Genomic DNA, 24,455 nt, shown 5'->3' on the forward strand with positions numbered 1-24,455 from the left:
ACGAAAATTTAGGTCGCAAAGGGACCCACAAAATACAAAATTCGACCAATTGAACCTAAAAGATTTTGTTAAGTGATGACAATTATCTGTACACGTGTCAAAATGCTTGGTCAAAACACCTTCGAAGAGCCGACTAGAAATGAATCAAGAAGAAGACCAATAGCAAGGGAAGGTACTAGTCGTCTTTTACTGTTTCGCTTCTCAAATTACCGTGGCGAATTTTAATTCGCTACGGTAATTGACCGATTACTACGGTAAATTACGGTAATTACGGTTGTTGCACAGGCGAGACATGTCCAAGCATTGACATCGACCTTTTTCAGCATCGCAAATACCTGTCTCTATATAATAGTGTAAATTAATATTGTCAGTGTTACTTTCGTTTTGTTTATTTTATTATTGAATGAGGACTAGAGATAAAATTGTTGAAAGGAGGTGCACAAAAATCTTGATTTCAAAGGTTATTTTCATGCTGTTAATATGGTCATGCACAGTACCCTTTTTCCCTATGGGGTTTTTTGGGGCAGGTTTTTTTCTGGCCACCCTGGTACGCTTACACGTAGCTTTAGTTTATTTATCCTTGCTGTAGCTACGCTCCTTTTTAATTGGTCCCTCATTAAAGTGGGTTATGGCGTTACTCTCAGGCCATATCCAATATTCTCCAGGATTTCTTGGCTTTTTCGTTTCTTGTTTTTCTATTAACTTCTGGTAAGGGCAGAACAACAGATACTTGTTTATGTGCACAATACATCGAAGCATAAAGTCTACAAATACCTATTTTAACTTCAAATGCTTACCCCTGCATAAAATTTCAAATTCCGTTTTCCGTGAATCTTCTCATAATTACACGTGTTACATACGAACCATGGCAATTCACTGGTTCCTCGTTAATCCAATTTATTACTAAGACTTGTTTGCATTACTAATTAACACGAAAAGGGATAACTTGGGAATTTTTAACAATATATCGCTTTAATCTAACCCAAAATCATTCAGATATCCAAAACGTCCTATGCATGATCCATTTCCTTCGCTTTTGGGTTTTTCAGCATTATGATTTGCAGTTTGTTTTAGATTTCCAATTACAAACTCTGTTTTGATTGGTCACTCTATCTCACTGTATAAATAGTTCACCCTGAATTCAAAATAAATACGTTCCGTTTCTGAGAGAACAAAACAACAACATTATTTTACAAATCGTACAAATCGTGTTTCAAACATCATTTTGCGTTTACCTGTTCATCCACGCTTTTGCAAAATTGTTACATACCACGTGCTTAGATTTAAACGCATATCTGAGGTAGCTCCTATAGTTGTGTTTACGAGCAAGTGATCTCCTTGGCTAGTAATACGATGAAATGGGGATGACCTCGGTACATTGTTAACCAAATACGTTTCAGCAAGTTTCCTCCTCAGTTTTTCTGCTGTTATAAAATAGACGTCTCAGCCTTTTCTATGTAATTCTACTCGGTTCTCGGGCACGTCTATGTCAATGCACACGCAAATCACAACTAAAGTAAACACACTTTTGCTTATCGAGACCTGTATTTCTCCTTTGGAATCAAGTCTTTATTATCACTGAGAATCAAATAACTGTACAGCCTTTCAAACTACATCAAAATTATTTTCTAAAGAGCTGATCTCAGTCTCCACTGATGACATCAAATCTTGTAAAACCAGAACAGAACTATATAGACAAGATGGCAGTGAACACGATCGCTTATATGGCTAGTTGAACAAAGGATATAAGCTAGGCCACTACAAGAAACAAACTGTTTAACAATAAAAAACAAAAAAAAAGCAATAGACAAAAAACTTACCTCCGTAGTCAATGGTACACTGAGCGGGAGGCTGTTTGTCCCCGGTGAAAATGGTACAAGCGTGAGGCCATTTGTTGCTGTGCCAATGTTTTTACTTTGTCTTCAGAATATTCCAATATGGCGTCCATTTGTTTGTGCAGTTACTTTCTTTGTAGTTGTCATCTTCAAAGTAGTTCTCAATAAGGTACCCGCTGCTCATTAAAGAATTAGTATTTTGACTTGTATCACTTTTAATAGTTGCGTCCATTTCAGTTACATTCGAGTATATTCTTGTTTCATTCAGGTCGCGGAACGATCCGTTTCGAAACTGACGCTTGACATCTTTTAGTGTGGGTCTACCGCGAAAAGCCTATGCCTTTCTTTGTATGTGTTTTGAGCGCCCCAAGAAGAAATCGATTAAGCCAACGCAACGTCGATCTTCAGTAACCCCAAACAACGCATCACAGTGCCCTTCATGACCTTGGATTACGTGGTTTGCTTTAAATAACCATTGTAAACAGCGCCACGTGGCTTCTATTGTGCATTACCCAATCAAAACACCGCCACGTGCTTTCTATTGTGCATTGCCCAATCAAACACCGCCACGTTTTTCTATTGTGCATTTTGCTGTGCAGGAAAAAAAACTGAAATCTAACGTCTTTTATAACTCGTGCCCCTACGGGCCCGAGTAATTATAGATTGACTGACAAAATACCAGTTATATTTCATAATCTTAGCGGCTATCATAGTCATTTTATAATGCAAAATATTGGTGAAAGAGCTAAAAAACACACTTACAAAAACAAAAATGGTGAAGAATGTCAAATGAATATTAATGCTATTCCAAATAATATGGAAAAATTTATGGTTTTCATGCTTGGTACGGTAATTTCCGGACGTTTACCCGCACGGCAGATTACCCGCAGCGGTCTATTTTTGTCGTAAGGAGAAAAAAAGTTCAAACTATTACCCGCACTGGCCTATTACCCGCACCCCAAAACAAAAGAAAATAATGCTACTGTATTACTGGGATAAGAACTCACAAACTTGGAGCGATGAATATTCCGTGTTGTTGTTTACAAAGCGAAAGATCGATAACATTTTCTGCTAAGAATTGGCTGTTAACAATGCAGCCTTAAACACTCTCCTTAGCCATTTCTGGTTTGTCTTGTTAAAACGACCTAAATGTCAATGTATTAACGCTAACGGGTAATCGCCCGGAAATTACGGTAATCATTTAACATTTACTGATAGCTTACAATTTTTTAATTCAAGTCTTGAAAAATTGGTAGTTAAACTGTAAAACTTTTCTTTTCTTGGCAAATCAGTTTCATAAAATTTTCAAATGAATCCATATAATCATAAGGATAAATTCCTTTTTGTTACATGATCAAGCATTTAAATACACAAAAGAAGAATTTAAAATCATTTTCAGATTATGAAAGAAAAAGGAATTTATCCTTATGATTATATGGATTCATTTGAAAATTTTATGAAACTGATTTGCCAAGAAAAGAAACGTTTTACAGTTTAACTAGACGCTCGATGAGCGTATACTGGGTTGCCTGTGGTACGTGTTACTCAAAAACAGAAGGGACTGATTTGGGTGGTATTGAACTGCAGCGTTCCAGTCAATTTTTTCAAGTCGGGGGTCATTAAGACCATTTAAGGGGTCACCCAGAAGTCGTGCCAACAGAGGCCTATTGGCTCACACGTTGATACGACGAAACAGATCTTTTTCTGAGATCAAAAACTTGGCTACCAGCTTATTAATCATTAATATTTTGTCAGAAACAAAAAAAACCTGTCATCTTTAGAAAAAATAGGCACGTATCGCGTACGTGTGGTAGTGCAGTAACATAGCTTCTGGGCTGACATGTTGATAATTTTCGAGTTCCCTCACAACTTCTTTTCACCACAAGTTTAAGCGTGCCCTCTGAGCATCTGACAGCTTCGTAATACCATAGTTCACTGAAGTTAAACCCTGTTCAGCGAGGTTAGTGTTTGGATGGAAGACCAAAACAATATACCCCTCACGAAACAGAAGCATCGGACCGAAAATACCATGAACGCTAACAAATGCGAACTCAGCAAGGTACATATTTTGTTAGCTTGCTTTATGCAAAACAAGAACATCATTCTAAAAGCTTACTCTACGGAAAAAGTAGGTTCTGGAGGTAATTTTGAGAGTGGAAATCAAGGTTACGCGGCAGACGGCAAATACAAACTCACGATTTAATTCAGTTAACACACCAGAAGACGCTAACCTCATTTTGACAAGAAAATGCTTTACTATTGCCATTAAAAACTATCCAGTTAAGCTCGCATATCATAAAACATGATGAATTCATAAAGGCCACCTTTTCCAGCGAACAATGTTTTGAAACAAACAACATATTTGCTATTAGAGGCCAAAACCCCTTCTATTTCATTACGTGCGTGAAGAGAAGAAACTCAATCGTGTCAAATATGCGCAATATTGCAACAAACCAAATTTCAGGATCAAACCGTTTCCATGAAGAACCCTTTCCTTGAATAATGAAGCACAAAATACACGACAAGCTTTCTTTCAAATAATTCTTGGCTGTTACATTTCCAATTATTTTTTTTACCTGAAGACTGTGCAGAGTTGATCAGAGATCCACGTAAGGTGTTGGTTTTTCACCGCCTGCCTGGTTTATCCAACTGACTTTACATTATTGAGCTTCATAAGGGTATATTTTATTCAAAGATCCACTAAAACGCCATTCGCGTTACATGACTTTCGACGCCATTGCAGGCTAAGTTAATGATTCTCCTGTGTCCACCAGAGAAATCTACGCATTTCCACTACCCTCTCGATCCTAAGAAAATACGCGCAGAGGGCTCTATGCACAAAGACACCACTTACCAGGGGAGTGACAGGCAAGACCTTTACCGACACGGAAAAAAAAAATCTACCCATTTTCCGACTGGGATTGCCATACGGCAACCCAGTAAAAAACCCACGAAATTAAACACAGATTCCGACTGGGTTTGCCATACTGGCAACCCAGTAAAAAACCACGAAATAAAACCCAGATTCCGACTGGGTTTGGCAACCCAGTAATGATGAAAAAATATCAGATGATCAATACAACCATGCTAAAAATGTATGGAATACTTTCAACTTAAAATCAATGGGTGAATATCATGACTTATATCTAAAATCTGATATCCTATTGTTAGCTGATGTTTTTGAAAATTTTAGAAAAACTTGCATTAGATATTATAAATTAGATCCATGTCATTATTTTAGTTCTCCTGGTTTAAGTTGGGATGCTATGTTGAAAATGACTAATATAAAATTAGAACTGATTACTGACATTGATACGTATCAATTCATAGAAAAAGGACTAAGATGAGGAGTTAGTTATATTGCTAATAGATATTCAAAAGCAAATAGTAAATATATGAAAAAATACGATGAAAAATTACCTGCAAAATATATTACGTATTTAGATGCAAATAATGTTTATGGTTATGCTTATTGACTTAGCTAAATATAAAGATGACATTAAAAAAGGATTGATTCTTGAAGTTGATCTCAAATATCCAAAAGAATTACATGATTTGCATAATGATTATCCTCTTGCTCCTGAAAAAATTTAAGTTGCAAAAGATATGCTTTGAAATTATTCTAAAAATATTGCTTAAAATTTTAATTTATCAACGGATTTAGTTCATAAATTAATTTCTACATTAAGAAATAAAGAAAAGTGTGTTAATCATTATAGAAACCTTCAAATATAACTTGATTTAGGTCTTAAAATAACTAAAGTTCATCGTGTTTTTGAATTTAATCAATCGTCATGGTTAAAACAGTATATTGACTTTAATACACAAAAAAGAGCAATCGCCAAAAATGCATTTGAAAAAGATTTCTTCAAACTTATGAATAATAGTGTTTATGGTAAAACAATGGAAAATTTACGAAAAAAGAGCTGATGTAAGATTAGTTACCGATGAACAAAAATTATTGAAATTAGCTGCAAAACCAACTAATGTATCTAGTAAAATATTTAATGAAAATTTAGTAGCTGTTCATAAGATTAAAGAAACATTGACATTAAACAGACCTGCATATGTAGGTATGTGTATTTTAGATCTTAGTAAGACTTTAATGTATGATTTCCATTATAATTACATCAAAATTTGGAAATAAATCTAAGCTTTTATTCACTGATACAGACTCGCTGACTTATGAAATTGAAACTAAAAATGTATACAAAGACTTTTGTAATGACAAAGATAATTTCAGTGATTATCTAGAAAATAGTAGATTCTATGATAAAAGTAATAAAAAAGTAGTAAGCAAATTCAAAGATGAAGCTTCTTTAATTTCAATTACTGAATTCATCGGCTTGCGATCTAAAATGAATTTATATATCAAAGACAATGATCAAAATAATAAAACAGCAAAAGGAATTAAAAGGATTGTAATCGAAAAAAATCTCAAACATGAAGACTATAAACAAACGCTTTTTAATAACAGACAAATTCATCATAAAATGAAAAGCATTAGAAGCAAAAATCATCAACTTGCAAGCTATGAGCTGAATAAAATTTCATTGTCATGCTTCGATGACAAACAATATTTATTAGGCGACGGAATAAAATCATATGCTTATGGTCATTATAAAATCAACACACTAAAACAATCTGACTAATAAAGTTTACTAATAAAGTTTACTTACAAAAATTAGTTAGACACGAGTAAACTCGAAAAGTTGCATTGTCGAGGTTGGGGTGAAGTTTGATCCTAGCTGCAATCATAGCTGTGAATAGAAAGAACTTTTTTGTGCATCTGAAGGTGCTAAGTTACAGCATCAATGGGTAGCTTCTTGTAAATCCAATCAGAAATTAGTATGGAATGAAAACAATTTGAATGCTATGGCCAATGGGAGGTTGAGACTGAATGGAATTTGCTTGAGCAAGATTGTTTAGTCAGCATCTGCTCCATTGTGCTCTTATATCTGACTGATTTTTGAAAAAGGTGGCTGCTTAGATTTTCGGTTGAAAACAGGCGAAGCCTGTTTTAAACCTCTTGCATCGGTCTTAGAACCAGGGGGGCTCTCTCAAGACATGCCTGTACAAAATCTAGAGGCTCTAAGCTTTGACTTGAATGTTAGTTTGCACTTATAAAAGCAAAGCAAAGTTAGTTTAGGGGGGGGGGTTGATTATACCCTGAGTTAGAGTTTGTGCCTTGGTTTAAATAAAATAACTTGTCAGTATTTCTGTGACACCACTTGGCAGAAATTGATCGCCTATGACTTAGAAATGACCAACAAGCCAATTCTCTTATATAGGACTTGATCAAAATTTAAGTCAGAAAGTCAGAAAATGTCTTAGCTTGACCCTTCAGGTGCCACAGGGATCCCCATGCAAGGAACAGTAAAATAATTATTAGACACGAGTAAACTCGAGAAGTTGCATTGTCGAGGTTGGGGTAAAGTTTGATCCTAGCTGCAATCATAGGTGTGAATAGAAAGAACTTTTTTGTGCATCTGAAGGTGCTAAGTTACAGCATCAATGGGTAGCTTTTTGTAAATCCAGTCAGAAATTTGTATGGAATGAAAACAAATTGAATGCTATGGCCAATTTGAGGCTCAGCCTGAATGGCCGATTTTGCTGTGACATGAATACAACTGAGTTCTTGAAAATGGTTACCGTCACTTGCTACTACCTGTCCACACGTTTGACAAAAACATGTTCTGCCTGCCAATCAAAATTCAACGTTTTGACACTCAAACGTCAAAGTTTACCCGCCCACTTGGGAACGTTTTGGCACCAGTTACGCACATGATCGTAGCTGATTTATTTGCCGTTTGGCAAGACATGGCTTTTACATTAAATAAACTAGGTAGGAATTTCAAGCAAGGTGTTTAATACTGCAAAGGACAAAATGCCCGTAAGTGTTGCTGACTTTGCTTCCTGTGAAGTGTTTGCGGAGTGGTGCCAAAACGTTGCAAAGTGGGCGGGTAAACTTTGAAGTTTGATTGTCAAAACTTTGAATTTTGACTGGCCGGCAGAACATGTTTTTGTCAAGCGCGTGGACAGGTAGTTGCAAGCGACTGTAAAAAGTGTTTTTAGGGTTTCTCCTTTTTGCTTCTTTTACATTTTTTCCTCTTATATTTGTCGTTATTTTTCTTTTTCTCCACCGTCTTTTTTTATGACTCGTGTTGTGCAGGTTATGCATGTTGAAAAAAGGAACAAATGTATATTTGGAGGAGCCAAGGAAGGGTTTTGTAGGTGTAAGGACTTTAACACATGTTAGCACCATTTAAGCTGCCATTAGCAGTTTTTATTAACCATCAATTAAAATCTTTTAGTCTTCTTCAGGGAGAGTTTGGCTGTTGGAATAGAACTGGCATTGTTCATCGTTGTAGTTCCAGAGCAGCTCCGTGGTCTGGGCAATATCGTGCAATGCGACGAAGAATATTCTAGGGTTATTAGAGTGCTTATTTGAGCGAATGATTCATGGTTGAACCCCATGTCAAGGAGCTTCTCGGGTTGCCTTCATATGGATCAATTCTGCAAGAAAATGGAATTGTCTTTTTAGAGGCGGAATATTTAAAAGGTAATTTCACCATTTAGTGTGTAAAATTGACAGTACATCTCAGGCACGCTTTCTACTAAAGCGGGTAATAGTGCGTTTTTCCTCCAGTGACAATATCGTAGTGCCGGTGTATTTCTGTGAATATGGCAAGTAGTTGTCAAGTATGAAAAAAGAGTGGGTGGCGATCATGAATGTTTGAAGCGTATGAAACTTGTAAAGTCAACCAAGATTAGCGTGCTCTGTACAGGGAAGTTATTCAAAACATTTAATTTTAGTTGAAAGCGACAAAATACATTTGTCCTTCCTTGATTGGCACATGATATATCAACTTGTACTGTAGTTTAATTTGTTCATTTCATTCTCCACAACGTTTGTGCTTTACCAGAAAAAGTGTAATTTATGTGTGCTTTTAAAGCCTATCCTTTTTTTTCTTTTCACTAGGCATTGCGGCAGCCATTTTGGTGTTCTCCAGAAAGAGATGGTGGTGGCCACCCATTGAATCAATGGCTTACTTAACCGTCTGTTTGTTCTCTGGAAAAAGGGGCGCCGCTATTCATTACGATAATTGTAGACAGAGGACAATGAGCCTAATGTTGATAATAAGGCGGCAAAAATGAACTTGCCTACATTTCATCCAATACGACTGTGAGTCAAAGACATTATGTGTTTACGAAAACTCACGCAATTTGTAGTGCCCCACTTGCGATGACCATTAGGGTGCAAGGCCTGCCCTGGTCCCTGTACAATGCTTCACGCCTCTCAGCCTCGTCAAGTGAAATGCGCTCTCCCTCGTATTCGCAAATGACTTCGCATTTTTCTATGTCTCGTGAGGCAAAGGCACAAGTTCCCGCTCCCCGAGGATCACTGGGTACATCATGTAACTAAAATACAATTTAACACTTTTGTGAGTAAAATAATTATTTTTAAGTGACAAGTATTTGTGCCTTGGGAAAGCAAATAGCAAAATACTGACTTCAATTGGTGGGTCAGGTTTTGGATTTTCTCCCATATAATGCTGCAGGCGTTGGAGCATGACTCTTCCACCAAATTCTAGGGCAGGTCGTCTTCGGGGTCTTTGCAACTCAATTCCGGAATAGCCTCGGATTTTTCCAGATTGTACCCCCGACCGAACATCCCAGTTATTTGAGAGAGCGAAGTGCTCAAGTTCTTTTTTCAATTGCTGAAGAAAGAGCAATATTTTTTTTTTAAGAGAAAGGCATTTAAATACTGTGGGACAACATAGCGCCGTTGACTTAATTTTTTCGCCTCACGTTGTAAAAGGCAGCCTTCTTAATAAGGTATTTGGTCTGGTCATGGATACTGTCACCGTCAGTCCACAACCGCGCAACCGCGCACCGGTGGCTCAGTTGGTTAAGCACCGGGCTGTCACGCGGGAGGTCGTGAGTTCAACTCCGGCCGGACCAACACTCAGGGTCTTTAAATAACTGAGGAGAAAGTGCTGTCTTTGTAATGACATCTGCAAATGATTAGACTTTCAAGTCTTCTCGGATAAGGACAATAAACCGGAGGTCCCGTCTCACAAACCTTGTTCACATATAACACTGTGGGACGTTAAAGAACCCACACACTATTCGAAAAGAGTAGGGGACGTGGTTCCCGGTGTTGTGGCCTATCTTCATCACTCACTTACATCATCACTCATCATGGGTTGGGAGGGTTCAGTGGGCTCATAAATGGACTGATAGCGGCTGCCATCGGCGCCCTTAGTATGCTGATGTCCGAGCCCACTGCAAAAATGTAAATAGGACACGTATGTTTGTCCTATCAATCAATCGCGACATTACACAAGGCTACTGTTTGACAATAGTCTTCAAAAATCTCTTCGCTTGGCACAAATGTTTCGTTGCTCCCCTGTTTTACGGCCAGGCTGACAAATCGCCTTAAAAAAGAGCATATTGTGCCGCGTTTTTGTTTTAAAATAACTTGCCTCGTATTTGCAAACTTCGACATTTTGAGTTAGTCCTTCTGGAACGAAAGGTAAATCCCAAATGATTCCACGTTTTTTAGGTCACGCTTTCTAATTTTCCGATCATCGCAAATTAACACTTGTGGTTACGGCTCAGCCCGAAAATTTTCCCACGGTTCGAAAGTAGCAATCATGCTTCTCTCAGGAACCAATTCATGGGGCACGACAGCATTTTCTCAAACTTGCAAGCAAAAAGTCGACACAAGTACTGTTCAAGTATTTTTTTTTCTTATTTCTTCTTTTTCTTTTTCTTTTATTAGCTTTTCCCTGAGTTTGTAGGGCCTTGTAATCGAAAACATGTATTAATGTGGGAAGTAGATCTTGTTGTCGTTTTGTGAGGTAGCTGATAACAAATAAATGAATCACTCAAACCTTCCAATCAAGGTAAACTATTTGTACTTGTGGTAATGTAAATTTCGTATTTTACTGTTGTTTGAAGACAGACAGCAGTGAAAAGACAAAGTTCTTCAAAGGGTGTCAACGCCACAGCGGGAACAACATGAACGTCTAGCCTATGGAATTACAGAACAATAATTTGCATGTTTTCCCAAAGAAATCTGCACTAAAATACCTTTCCTGTCACTAGTTCCTTTTGTATTAACCTTTCTCGTTGATAATCGAATTTTTTAAAAGTTCGTCTCTTATATTCGTTTAAAACAGTAATGATGGAGATGATGATCAGCATTTCCATATAATCCCCGTACGTTATCTGAAAATGCTAATATGCTGAAAAATTACCTGGAACGAAAGACCAGTTCTATTTTACTGTTGCGCATAAATTTCACCCCTGACGCAGCATTTTCGTCCAAACTTGAACGTTTGGTGTGTTGTGTAAGCAATTAAAAATTCAAATACGAGTTAATTGTGTGCAATCAGTGTGTCAATGTTGTGTGTGTTGAGGCAAGTACTTTCAAACAATAGGGAACAAATTTGCAAACTACAGGAACAAAAGACCTTTTGTTTTGACAGCCAATGAGGCTCTGGTTGGCACATCAAAAGGGAGCTTAAGCATGCGCGTTTTTGAGACGCGGACGGCAACCAAAAGAGAAAATTTCGCGTGCCAGGACAGTGCTGTCTCACAGATTTTTATACTAATCATCTCTAATGGAGAAAAGATACTTAGCAATGGAAATGTGTTTGTGGGAAGACAAGTTAAAAGGGAAAACAACTCACTTCCGCTTGCCGTCCGCGTCTCAAAAAAGCGCGTGCTTAAGCTCCCTAAATGACAATAGGTGACGCCAACGTCTCTTCGCTATTCGGGTAACCCTGTTCAGATTTTCCATCTTCAGTTTTTTAAAAGCCAATCAACGCTCAATGTTCAGTTTCAAAGTTAACAAGCGCGCGCGCACTCTGTTTTACAGTTATACTGAATAATGTCATTTTTGTAACGACACTTTTTAACGAACATGCAGTTGCAACCTATAACGATAACCGGCGGACTTTGGAAACATGCCTCAAAATTAAAAAAAGGCATGTGCTTTTTTGTTTAACCCATGTACAATTACGGATATTTTGCGGTTATGCCAAAGGATCGGTGAGTGAAACGGGTAACAACTCTGAAAGTACAAATCTTGATTTTTAATCATTAATGGCGGTGGACGGACTCGCAAGCACCCTAACCCTCCAACTGGATTTTGACAAATCTCTTAAAACACCCAAAGTTCCTGCTCAAGACGCATACTACTCTGTGAGGGTTAGAACGCATTTACTGGGAATATACTGTGCAAACTACGGAAAGATATACTGTTTTTTTTTACGACGAGACCACTGGTACCACGGGACCAAACGAGGTAATTTCTCTCCTCGATTACTTAATTAACCGGCTCCAAAATGAACTTGGAAGGCATGACCATTTGATAATTTGGTCTGACAATGCTCCGGAACAGTTGAAGGAATGTTATCTTTTCTTTTATTTGGACTACATTGTTCGGCTAGGACAATTTCTTCGGGCCGATTTCAAGTTTTTATTGGAAGGTCACACCTACTCTGTTTGTGATAGACGATTTGGAAGTATACAAACGTTATTTAAAAAACGTGAAATCATTGCCATCCCTAGACAGTGGGCGACCGTTTTGGAGGAAAGTAATCTATCAAATGTGGATGAGCCATGATTAAAGACTTCAAGTCTTTCCTTCGACTTCGATACGTAAGCCGAAACGAGGATATAGATGTATTTGTAAGCATGATGCAAATTATGTATCAGAATTTTGCTCGTTCGCTGATATTTTCCTCTTAAAATTTAAAAATGTGCCGTTTTTAAATTGTTAGAATCTGTTTTGTGAATTGTAAGTAGAAAATTGCCAATATATTCGCTCGTTTATGAAAGTCAGCTCATTTGTGTCACTGGATTGTTTTTCGGTGTTCGGCCCGCAGACTGTTGAAATCGAAAATCTCAAGTAATTCCCACACTCGGTCGCATTTGGAAATGTTAACATCAGCAGTGTTATAAACTCATTAAAAAAGTTATTAATAATAATAATATAATAGTTTAATAATTGTAGTGCGCAAATTCCATTTACATATGATCAAATGCGCATAAACTGAAAAATGAGGGTAGGTTAGGTTTTGAGCTGTGGCCACGGTTTGCTGATTTTGCTTGATTTTTCTGTGCATTCGCTCTTAAACTCATGAGCAACAGTGTATTTGGAAAAACAATGGAAAATTTGCGGAAAAGAGTTGATGTCAGACTTATAACAGATGAGAATAAATTATTAAAATTAGCATCAAAACCAACTTATGTTAGTAGCAAAATCTTCAACGATAATCTAGTAGCTGTGCATAAGATCAAAGAAACAGACGTGCTTACATAGGTATGTGTATATTAGATCTAAGCAAGATGCTAATGTATGATTTTCATCATAATTTTATCAAACAAAAGTACAATAATAAAGCAAAGTTATTATTCACAGACAGCCTCGTTGACTTATGAAATTGAAACCGATGATGTGTATCAAAACTTTTGGAATAGAATAAATTATAAATTTTATGACAAAACAAATAAAAAGGTCATTGGTAAATTCAAAGATGAGGCAGCTGGTGTAGTTATAAAAGAATTCATTGGCCTCAGAAGTAAAATGTACTCTTACACCAAGGATAATAATCAAAATAGCAAAACAGCAAAAGGTATCAAAAAGATTGTGATCAAAAAAGACATCAAACATGAAGACTACAAACAAACACTATTTAATAACAGGCAAATGTATCATACAATGAAAACCATTCGAAGCAGCTATCATCAACTTGGAAGCTATGAGCTCAATAAAGTATCGTTGTCTTGTTTTGATAATAAAAGATATTTATTAGACAATGGAATAGAATCATATGCTTACGGGCATTATAAAATCAACACACTAAAACGATATAGATAACAAAGTTTACTAATAAAGTTTACTTATAAAGTTTACTCATAAAATTTATCGACAAAACTATTTTGCATATAAATATAAGATCATTTTCATGGGAAACCCACTTTCTTTATTTCCTACAATGTCACGCTATGGTGATTATGCGAATATTTAAACGCATTTCAACTTTGCTGACAAACATTGCTTACAAAATTTACTCATAAAGTTTATGGTGATTCGTAAATTGATAACAGTTGTGTTAAATACGTGTGAGAAAGCAATGATAATAGGGTTTTAGAAAAGCTACAAGTAGTAAATAGTTCTCAGAAACTACAAAAGTTCGTCATGATTCTACACTCGAGCTGAACAAAAAACTATCAAAAACGAAACCAAAAAACCCTAGTGCTCGCTTCTCGAGAGAACAGACAAACAGCCGAAACTGTTCTGTGCCTGCCCTTACGGCACTGAAAAAAGTACCGTACGGCCTTTGGTCGAGGAACTAATCTTAGCCCAAAGGCCCTATTATCATTGCTTTCTCACACGTATTTAACAAACTGCAGAAACTACAAAACAGAGCAGCCCGTTTCTTGACCTACTCTAACTATGACGCTGATGTCAACAATTTGTTTGAACTCTAAGGATGGAAATCCCTAGTCTCTTTAAGGCAAATTGAAAGAGCAACAATGGTATTTAAATCCCTACAGGGACTAGCACCTGAGTATCTCTGCTCGAAATTTGTCCATCGCGACTCTGGTTATTGTTTGAGAGACTCTGTGAATAAGGTAAATGTTCCGCAACCGCGCACAAACTACTACAAAAACAGCTTTACCTATAGTGGCGCAGTTTTGTGGAACAGTTTGCCATTAAAACTAACGAAAGCAGATTCCCTCAATCAATTCAAACGACTGATTAAAGAGGTTATCTAGGCCATTATTCTAAACACGGCATTCATGGAAAGCAGCTTTTATTTTTTGATATTGAGTAAGATAGTTAATGTAGTTTACATAGTTTTATCTATACTTGGTTTTAATTTTTAATTGTACATACGGTTTTATATTGCTGATGAATTGTACCGTGGTCAAATAAAGATTAAATAATAAATAAATAAATAAATAAATAAGTGTCGAAAAGTTGGACGGGGATGCGGGGACAGGGGACGTGGAGACGTGGGGACGTGGGGACTCGGCAATAAATTTGCGAATTTTATCCTCGTTTTTTCCACAAGATTTTGCCACTCCCCAAAATTCGTCCAAGTTGTACACTTTTGATGGCAGGGTATCGTTGTGCAACGCTGCACAAACCTTGCATGTCCACGATTCAGGAAAGGATAGTTTAAATTCTTTCCTCCAGTGGAAATACTCGTTGTATGCAGTGTCATTTGAATCTAAGTAAAGGAGATATTTCACAAGAGCGTCGACGGACTGGAAACTCGCAACGTCGATAAACGAGCCGGGAATAGCGAGTTGCTCGTCTTTATAGGAAGCTCCACCCATCACAACAGGGACAATATTGTGGTCGAGCGGTACGTACCAGTATTTTTCTGTTATATAATCAACGCAGAACGAATTTTCAAAAGCAAAATAGAATTTGTAACGCAATAGCTTCTGACTGCATTCCGGAGACCCTCTTGGACACGATTCATAATGATTAAATTTTTTTGAGCAGGATCCAAAAATATCCATTTTGATGAATTTCATAAGTGTTCTGACAAACTCGTCTCTGAGCAGGCCGCAGTGACTTGCGATCCAAACAGCCAGTTTGTCTTTTCCCTCCGCAAAATTGGTAGTCTGCGTCGCCTGAAACTGAATCTCGTTGGGTTCCAATCGTGTGTAATGTCGATAGGGTAGGAAAAAATCTGAAGCCTTCCTATAGGTCATGGTCCAATTAAAGAGGCCGTTGTAAGAAGCGACATCGGTAAAATCATTTACCGGACTTTCATGCATGAAATATATCCATCGCTGTTGTGCTAGTTTTCTCTTCTTCATCTGCACCATGTGTGATACACTTGGCAAATCTCTGCCGTGAAACAAAACTGCATCGCTCCTAAGAAGGTCATTTCGGTTGTAAGTTATCCGACACGCTTGTTCACGACAACCGATGCCCCGGGAGTGCGTGAAATCGTGATCTGTCTGGAGGCCCGGCCATGGTATACGACCGAACAACGGCGTGTAAAATAAAACTAATTTCAATCCACGCTCAGATCCATTTTCCGCTTTCCAGTCTTGTTCAGCGATTGATAAGTTCGTTATATGATGTTTAGTTTGAAAATGCCACCATTGAATGATTAGCACAAACATTCCAAGAAGAATCGTCAACGCAGCGAGTCGCCCTATGCATTTGACATCCATAGTTGTGAGATTCCTCGTTACACCTGGTGTCCCTGACGTCAACAAAGGAGACTAATGTTGTGCATGCGCGAGTAGTATAGGAGTTGGGGGTACCAGATCATTTTTGATCTGTTACCAAACCCAACTCAATACTACTTTCCATTTAATGGCTACCAATTTTTTGATCTCGTATTTTTGATATTATATTTTGGAAATCTATATGTTTTTAAAATAATATACCAAGTGAAAAACTACATGATTAAATATTCACGTAATCAATCAAATGGAACAAGATTAAATAGTCACATAATAAATGAAATGGAACATTAAAGAATCACAAAGCATGACACTCTCGGAAATAAAAAAAGGGGTTTCCCCGTGATTTTTAACCAACCACAAGCTTCACATTTTTACTCAACAATTGTGAAAATTTTCAGTGAAACTTTTCAAATTTGTGAAATTATTTTGTGAAGTTGCATACATGAAGTGTTTTTAAATATTTGCATAAGTAAATGAAACGGAAACAATCACCATAGCGTGACATTTTAGTTAACTTTATGAGTAAACTTTATGAGTAAACTTTATAAGTAAACGTTAAAAGTAAACTTTATCATTCAGATTGTTTTGGTGTGTTGATTTTATAGTGACCGTATGCATAACTTGTCACACCATTATCGTGAATATACCGCTTGTCATCGAAGCAAGATAATGACACTTTATTAAGCTCATAGCTTCCGAGTTATGGTTGTTGCTTCGGATTGTTTTCATTGTATGATGCATTTGTTCGTTATTAAATAGTACATTTTTATAATTTTTATGAGTGATGTTCTTTTTGATAATATTTTTTTTGATACCCTTAGCGGTCTTCCCACCTTTATCATTGTCTTTCATATATGAATACATTTTCGATCGCAATCCGACGAATTCGGTTATTGGTATACCTGCTGCCTCATCTTTGAATTTACCGATTACTTTTTTATTTGTCTTATCGAAGTATTGTGAATCTTGCGCATAATCACTGTTATCGAATCTATTTTTATCCTTCCAGAAGTTTGAGTAGACATCTTCAGCTTCGATTTCATATGTAAGACTATCGGTGTCGGTAAATAGCAGCTTAGCTTTGTTTCCATATTTATTTTTGATGTAGTTATAATGAAAATCATACATTAGAGTCTTGCTAAGATCTAGAATACATACCAACATAAGCTGGTCGGTCTAGGACTAGTGTCTCTTTAATCTTATGAACTGCTACAAGGTTTTCATTAAAAATTTTACTGCTAACATATGTTGGTTTAGCAGTCATTTTCAATAGTTTCTTTTCATCAGTTTACTAATCTAACATCTACACGCTTACGTAAATTTTCCATTGTTTTCCAAATACACTGTTGTTCATTAATTAAAAAAGTCTTTCTCAAAAGCATTTTTAGCATTAGTTCTTTTCTCAGTATTAAAGTCAATATATTGCTTCAACCACGCGGACTGATTGAACTCCAGTACTCGATGGATTTTAGTTATTTTCAAACCAAGATCAGTGTACAATTGTAGGTTTCTGTAATGAAGAACATACTTTTCTTTATTGCTTAATGTAGGTATCAGTTTATGAACTAAACCAGTTGATACATTGAATTTATTGCTATTTCTTGACAATAATAGAAAGCATATCTTTGTTAACTTTTAATTTTTCAGGTCCTAGAGGGTAGTCATTATGCAAATCATGTAGTTCTTCTGGATATGCTAGGTTGACTTCTAGTATTAAACCTTTATTGCTATCTTCTGTATACTTGGCTAAGTCTATCTTATCAATCTGGTTTTCAGTCATCCATTTGAAACCGCCAGTTGGTAAATATTGACTCATAGCCCATCCATACAGATTGTTGGCATCAGATACATGATATATTTTTGAGTGGGCCTTCTCATCATATGTTTTCATGTATTTATGTTAGCTTTACCGTATCAATTGGCTATATACGATATACCACCCCTCATACCTTTTTCAATGAATTGATATATCAATGTCAGTCATTAGTTCCAATTTGATATTAACCATTTCAGCATAGCATCATAGGAAAGCCCAGGACTGGTAAAATAATGACATGGATCTAGCTTGTAATACTGTAAGCATGTTCTCCTATAGTTTTCAAACACATCAGCTAATAGAAGGATGTCAGATTTGATATATAAATCATGGTATTCTCCCATGTTTTTAAGAGAGAATGTAATCCCATACAGTCTGAGCATGTTGATAATCTTTATCGGTAATGTGTTCATCATTTAAGATTCTGTAAAAGTCTTCTTTTGATGGTAGCTTTTCATTGAATTTTTCAAAACTGTCCATGAAGTCATATGGGTAGACTCCCTTCTTGCTCATTAAATCAAGCTTTTTTATCTTGAATTTTTGAGAAGTATATTTTCAATGATTCTTTTGGCAAATTACTCGCTAGTTTTTCCAAACTAGAGCTCATAAATTGGAAACTATCAATAAAGGTCAGATGATTACCCAACATGAAAGCCATATACTTCTCCATGTTGTTAGGTATGGCATTGATATTCATTTGACACTTTTCACCTTTCTTATTTGTATATGTATGCTTATTAACTATTTCACCAATCTCTTGCATTATGAAATGCGAGTCATACCCACGGAGATTGTGAAATATAACTGGTATTTTGTCAGTCAATCTGAAATTTAGGTTACAATCTTGATGTGCGGATCCTCGATACTGACCAGTTATATGGCAGTGATCTCTTACTCTTACATCAGTTCTATTGTATTTTTTCTCACATATATGGCATTTATCAGCTTTTGAAATTTTTCTTCGTCATCTTGGTCATATCTTAATGGTTTATTGAAATGTTTTTTCATGACCTTCTTACAATATTTAACTTCCTCTAGCATAGCTTCCATAAATGTGTAAACAGCTTTTTCACCTCTGTACATTTGTACTGGTTTGCTATATTTATCATCATAACAACACACAACTTTGTAACCGTATCCACAGTCTGTATGCTTCTGGTATGCTTCGGTGTATGATTTATCATTATTAGGGTGACAACCGGATATCTTTTCTGTTATGGCTTCAAAGTCTGCATAAATTACAAATGGAGGAGCTAACTTAGTTTAGTTATGTTGTCATCTCATTTTAGTTGGCATTTTAATAGCTTGTGTTCCATTTACTTGAATGCAGTTTTCTTTGTGATCAGTCAATACTCTTTCAGAGCTGAAGCATTGAAGACAATACATGCAAAAATGTTTCCTCTCTTTGTGCTTTGTTTGATTGTACATGAACTTGTTGAAATCTTTGATTAATACATAGTGATTGTTTTTGTTTTCTGTGATTAACAATAAATTCATATGGTCTTTGTACTTTTCTTTTGAAACATAAATTGGATATGGTTGTTCGTCGTCATAACCGAAGACATTTATGTTTATTTGATTCTGCTTTTCTATTTTGTTGTACTGTTGGTAGTCACTGGAAATTCAATTCCTGAATAATCCAAATTTTCGATATTTGCTTGTCGACTTTTTTGATTCTCTGTGGGTATTTATCTTGAGGTTTTAAATATCTTATATGACACCATCTGAAGCATTGATTGTCTTCATTTTTCAAATTAATCAAACCTTTTGGACTGTTTCTTAATTCACTTGGTAGTTTATGTAAGAAGATCCTTTAATTGGTTCATATTTTACCACATTGAGATAATGATTGTCAACTGATTGAATAGTCCAATTTGAACCCTCTGAAATCCATTCAGCTATTTTATTTAAGCTCCTGTTTTGATAATTCAAAGCTGGTTCTATTTGCATTTTGTTGATTATTGTTTTTGCTTTGATGTTGAAATAAGCGGTCTTGTACACCATTTCTCCACCTATATCCTTTTCGAATCTAACCTTAAGCGTTTCAACAAATTTAGTCCTTTCATTGATATTAATATGTTTTCAATATGGTTAGCAACTGCCTTTCTTGTGTTTTGCAGTTGCGTAAGTGGGTCTTTGTTATTTTGATATCAATTTCATAAGACTTCGTAAACCCTTTAAGAGCTTTATCTGTTTCATCTATTTTAGTTCTAGGTAATGAAACTGGTTTTTTGGTTCTTGGTGCTGGCACTGGTTTGTATCCATCTCTGAACTCTATTGGTGGAAGAATTATGTTTTTTTCATAATCTTGAACCATTCGATTTACACTCTTACGAGGTGTTCGATTGATTGGTCTAATTGGTTTTACAGTCCTTGGTGCTGGTACTGGTTTGGTGTCATCTCCTATGATGATTTCAGGTTTCTTCTTTTCTTGCTTTAATAGCAATTTGATTAGTTCTGATTTACTGAGCTTTTAAGATTACTCTTGTTCATATTATATTGTTATATTTTTCCATCTATATATATCTATAGATTTTATCTTTAAGTATCTACCTATGGTGCGTTTGACGTGGTCTGTTTTGAATATTTATTGATATGTTTTTTTGCTTTAAGATGACTATGTTTTCCAGCTAAGTGATTGGATTAGTGGGATGGATTAGTGTATTGGATTTTATCGACTATGAACACTGCTTCGGTCTAATTTGGTGTGTAACCCTTGTCAAACACATTCCTTTTTATTCTTAGATATTCGGACCTTATCACCACCTTGAAACTAGGTTTAGATGTTGCTTGTTCCATATCACCATATAGATTCAAGTAAACAGTTCCTTCATTGCTCTTTTTTGCTAGCTTCAACAGGTGTCATCTTTATACTTGAATGTTTGGTATTATTATACTGTTTCACTAATTTTGGTAACATATCTAAACTGTGTATTACCTTGTACAGTAAACTGCTTCCACATTTTAGACTTGATTGTCCTATTCGATCTTTCAACCACTGAGGACTTTTCTTCATTTTCGGTTGAATACTAAGTATCCCATTTTTGTCAAGCAAGTCTTTCAAGTGTTGGTTATAGAACTCCCCCGTTTCCCTTATCAACCCATATAATAGATTGTGGTTTTCTTTCTACCTTCTTGAAATATTGTTTTGAGATCAGTGGACATAGTTCGCCTTTCTTAACTCCTTCAATTGTACGATCCAACCGGATTTACTGAAACCACAATAACCCATAAGAAGATACCGGATAACCTTCTTATGTCCTTTGCTACAATTTTTGCATTTTCAAACTAGATCACTTGCCCAGATTTCATCAATATGATTTTACGATTACAACGCCGCCGAGGTAAAAGTTGCGTCTTATGGATGCATGTCATTCATCTGCCTAATTTTTCTTTTCTTGCCAGTTTTCTTTACCCGACGCGGCGCTTTCCGTTTTTTTGGAACACCAAGACCAAGTAGTTCTGCTTGACATCGATTGCATTTCTAGCTAACCAATGCCCCCATTGTCTTTCCATTGCCATGGTAACGTTATTCACACAAAAGCTTATACCATATTCGGTCTGCTTTGTTTTTTTTTTGTTTTTTGTTTTTACAGTTTTTGTTCATCCTTACATACTGAATAATCAAACGGTCGTTGCTGCATTTGCGATAGAATCAGTTTTTCCAGTGGCATCTCATATATTTCCAATATTCGGACCTGTTTTTGGGTCATATTTCAGTTGGATCTGCCAGGGGGTTGTAAGGGCCTGTGTAATGATGCCCAGGAAGCGTTCCAAACCGTCTTTTTTGGTTTTGGTAGTTTTCCAATAGCTTTGTGAATGTCTACAGCAAACACCATGAAAGAGGTTTAATTTCTTTTGACAAATCAGGTGTGATTACGATCCAAAGCTTGATCCGATATATTTGTTAGCCATACCTTTTATTTTTGTCTAGCGAAATCTGATTTAATCGCCTTTGAAGCTCCAATGGCTAACCAAGATTGAATGCACCTTTTTAAAACCACGCTTTCAAAGCCATTGTCACCTAAGCTGTGACTGTTTCCAATATCTAAAAAGCCCGCTTCTTGGAGCGGGCTAACCCGTTTCCCACAAGTTTCTGTTTTTTAACCAAACATAGTTTGTAGTTATGACCGCATTCCGAACATTGATCATTTCATCATAGTCACGAAACCGTTTTTTGTGTTGTTTCATATCTTTCGCTGACCAGCGGAACACAATCAGTTTGTTTTTTCCTGTTTGACACAAGCAAACTTCTCATTTAATATATATGAATTACAATTTTTGAAATAATCTATTATGATGCATGGTTCCTGATATTATCTGTCGGATCAAATGTGCTGGTATGTATCACTTCGATAAGTGGCACTTTCCTCTTTGTCTTGGGGTCCAAGAGATAGTACAAACACCAATACCCCCACAAAGAACAGAATCTCTTTCTTGTATTTCAATCAGAACTGCTATACTAATTTTTTCACCACCTTTGTCCCAGAAGATATTTTCCTTTTTTTTTTTTTTTTTCTTTTAAAAAATCTCGTGATGAATTATGAATACCAAAACTGGTTCGGAAAATATTCCACAAAGGATGGATCGCTGGAGATGACATTTTTTCCTATAACAAACCCAATGAGTTACAGGTCCTGTATGAACCGTCAAGATTGATAATCCCCCCCTCTTTACTGTTTCACTTTCTTGTCTGGTAATCTATTCTCATAACGACTATAACACCCCTGAAATGTTTTATGTCAAGCTGTTGTACCCAATTTATTAAATCCGAAAATTGCTAAGTGGTTTGTCTATGAACTTCATCTGTTCACACGCATTTCTCCCAATAAGGATATTCCCCCCGCCCCCCCCCCCGAAAAAGGGGCTGTTTTTGCCCAGTATCAACCCTCCACCCTTTTTTTGTTTTTCAAGGGGTCGTTTTTTTTTGGCTTTCCCCATAACAATCGGGTTTTCCCCTGTGCCATAAAAAGGGTGGAGTAAACGGGTATCAAATCACTTGACATTCTGCACACAAAACTCCTCTTGTGTCCTGGTAACATAAATTGGTTGTGTACCTCCAATTCCAATAGGAGTCAACCTGAAGACCTTTGCCAGTCCAAGCATGCTACAACCCATAGGAACTCCAATTGAAGCTAAAATACTCCATATTCCATTACCAACTTGTTGTTTTTGTTGGAGTTAAAATTCACTCCTGAACCGCTTTGAATTGCTTTCAATTTGGTCTTTCTTTGCTTTGTCAGTCAAATGATCTTTATACGGTATCAATTGTTTGACCGTGTTTTTAGGTATGTTAACATCCACTTCCGAAAAACGTTTATCTCTACTCATGTTAGAGAAGCCCAAACCAGATTAAAGCTCCTGTTGCTAGAGGAGGCAAAAACTTTTTTGCCAATGGGGCCAATGACCATTGGTAGTTAGTACTCTGGGATGAAACATCCTCCTGTCAGTGTACTCCAAAGGAGAACCGCCATGTTTTTACAGCATTTCGTATTTGACTTTTATTTGATTTTTATAGCTACCGACAGACTCGGCGACTCTCCCTTTTTCATTGGCTTTTGAATTTTTTTGAGTTGGGTTGTTTTGGTAAGCATAAGCTCATCATTACCACTCAATTCGTCTTTTGAAAGTCTCAGAGTTAATTGGTGATTTGCTGGCATAATCTCTTGCAAGCTTGTTTAACTGACCTTTAACTCAATTTTACCTCTTCCACACGATGATATTCTGTCATGATCTTATATATATATCGAATGCGTATTAAAATTTGATCAGTAAATGAATGTTGGAAATAATGTATTTTCAATCATATTGTTCATCTCTTAAAACGAAACATCAATTTACCATCTTTGTTGACAATTTTCAGCGTCCTGTTTCCATTCATGACAATAGAGCATATAAACACTGTAATTTGTTGCAGTTGTTCCAGACAGTTCGTACTTGAAAGTCAGTTTAGTTGTTCCGTCCCGTCTATCGAGTTTTTTGTTTTGTCAGTAGTCAAAATATACAAATGGAAAACAGTTTTTCAAAATTTTCTCTCGTCAATAACGACCCCTCGCTGAATTCTGAAATTTTATGAACCAATATTTGGAGCACATCTCTGTAAACTCTTGTCAGATCTGTTGACGGCTGATAATAAACATCAGGATGCTCGTTTACCGTTACCTGACGCACTAGATGACAACTGTCGAGAGTGTCTTGGATTTGTCCCCCCCCCCCTCGAAACCGAACATGTATTATATAGAAAATGGGTTTACTTGTCTGTGTATTTAAACTTGCATCGTTGAGTATATAAACAAAAAACATGCCGGTGGTTTTTACATTTCCTGTAGTCACCAAACAAAATTACCTGTTCTTCTCGTGTGCTTGAATTGGGAATTTGTAAATTTTGCTCCTGTAAATAATTCCATTTTTGAAGTCTGTTTTCACAACTCTGTCGAGATAAAGTTCTTGGCCTATGGAATTGAAAGTAATTCTTGGAACGAAAAGTTTAATCTGGTCAATACTATTCTACCACCGAGCCCCTGCTTGAAAAACCAAATGTGTTGTCTGATTCAAGTTCTACACCA

The 24,455-nt window shown here is 36.4% G+C and overlaps 1 protein-coding gene across 1 annotated transcript; it reads right to left on the minus strand.

The window, feature by feature from the left end:
• Positions 1-9,053: 9,053 nt before the first annotated feature.
• On the minus strand, positions 9,054-16,050 carry LOC137976585 (3-galactosyl-N-acetylglucosaminide 4-alpha-L-fucosyltransferase FUT3-like). The gene is made up of 2 exons (XM_068823964.1): positions 14,781-16,050; positions 9,054-9,257 (listed from the first exon to the last, which is right to left on the minus strand). The coding sequence occupies exons 1-2, from the start codon at positions 16,002-16,004 to the stop codon at positions 9,054-9,056; spliced, it is 1,428 nt and encodes a 475-aa protein (XP_068680065.1). The 5' UTR covers positions 16,005-16,050.
• Positions 16,051-24,455: the final 8,405 nt, after the last annotated feature.

This window comes from Montipora foliosa, chromosome 11 (genome assembly GCF_036669935.1).
Source record: "Montipora foliosa isolate CH-2021 chromosome 11, ASM3666993v2, whole genome shotgun sequence".
NCBI classification, from domain to species: Eukaryota; Metazoa; Cnidaria; class Anthozoa; order Scleractinia; family Acroporidae; genus Montipora; species Montipora foliosa.

Excerpts from the sequence above, each read along its gene's own strand:
- LOC137976585 (XM_068823964.1), bottom strand. The coding sequence starts at position 16,004 with ATGTTTGTGCTAATCATTCAATGGTGGCATTTTCAAACTAAACATCAT. Across the intron at positions 9,258-14,780 it reads TTAATCTTTATTTGACCACG|TTACATGATGTACCCAGTGA; the intron begins GTACAATTCATC and ends ATTGTATTTTAG.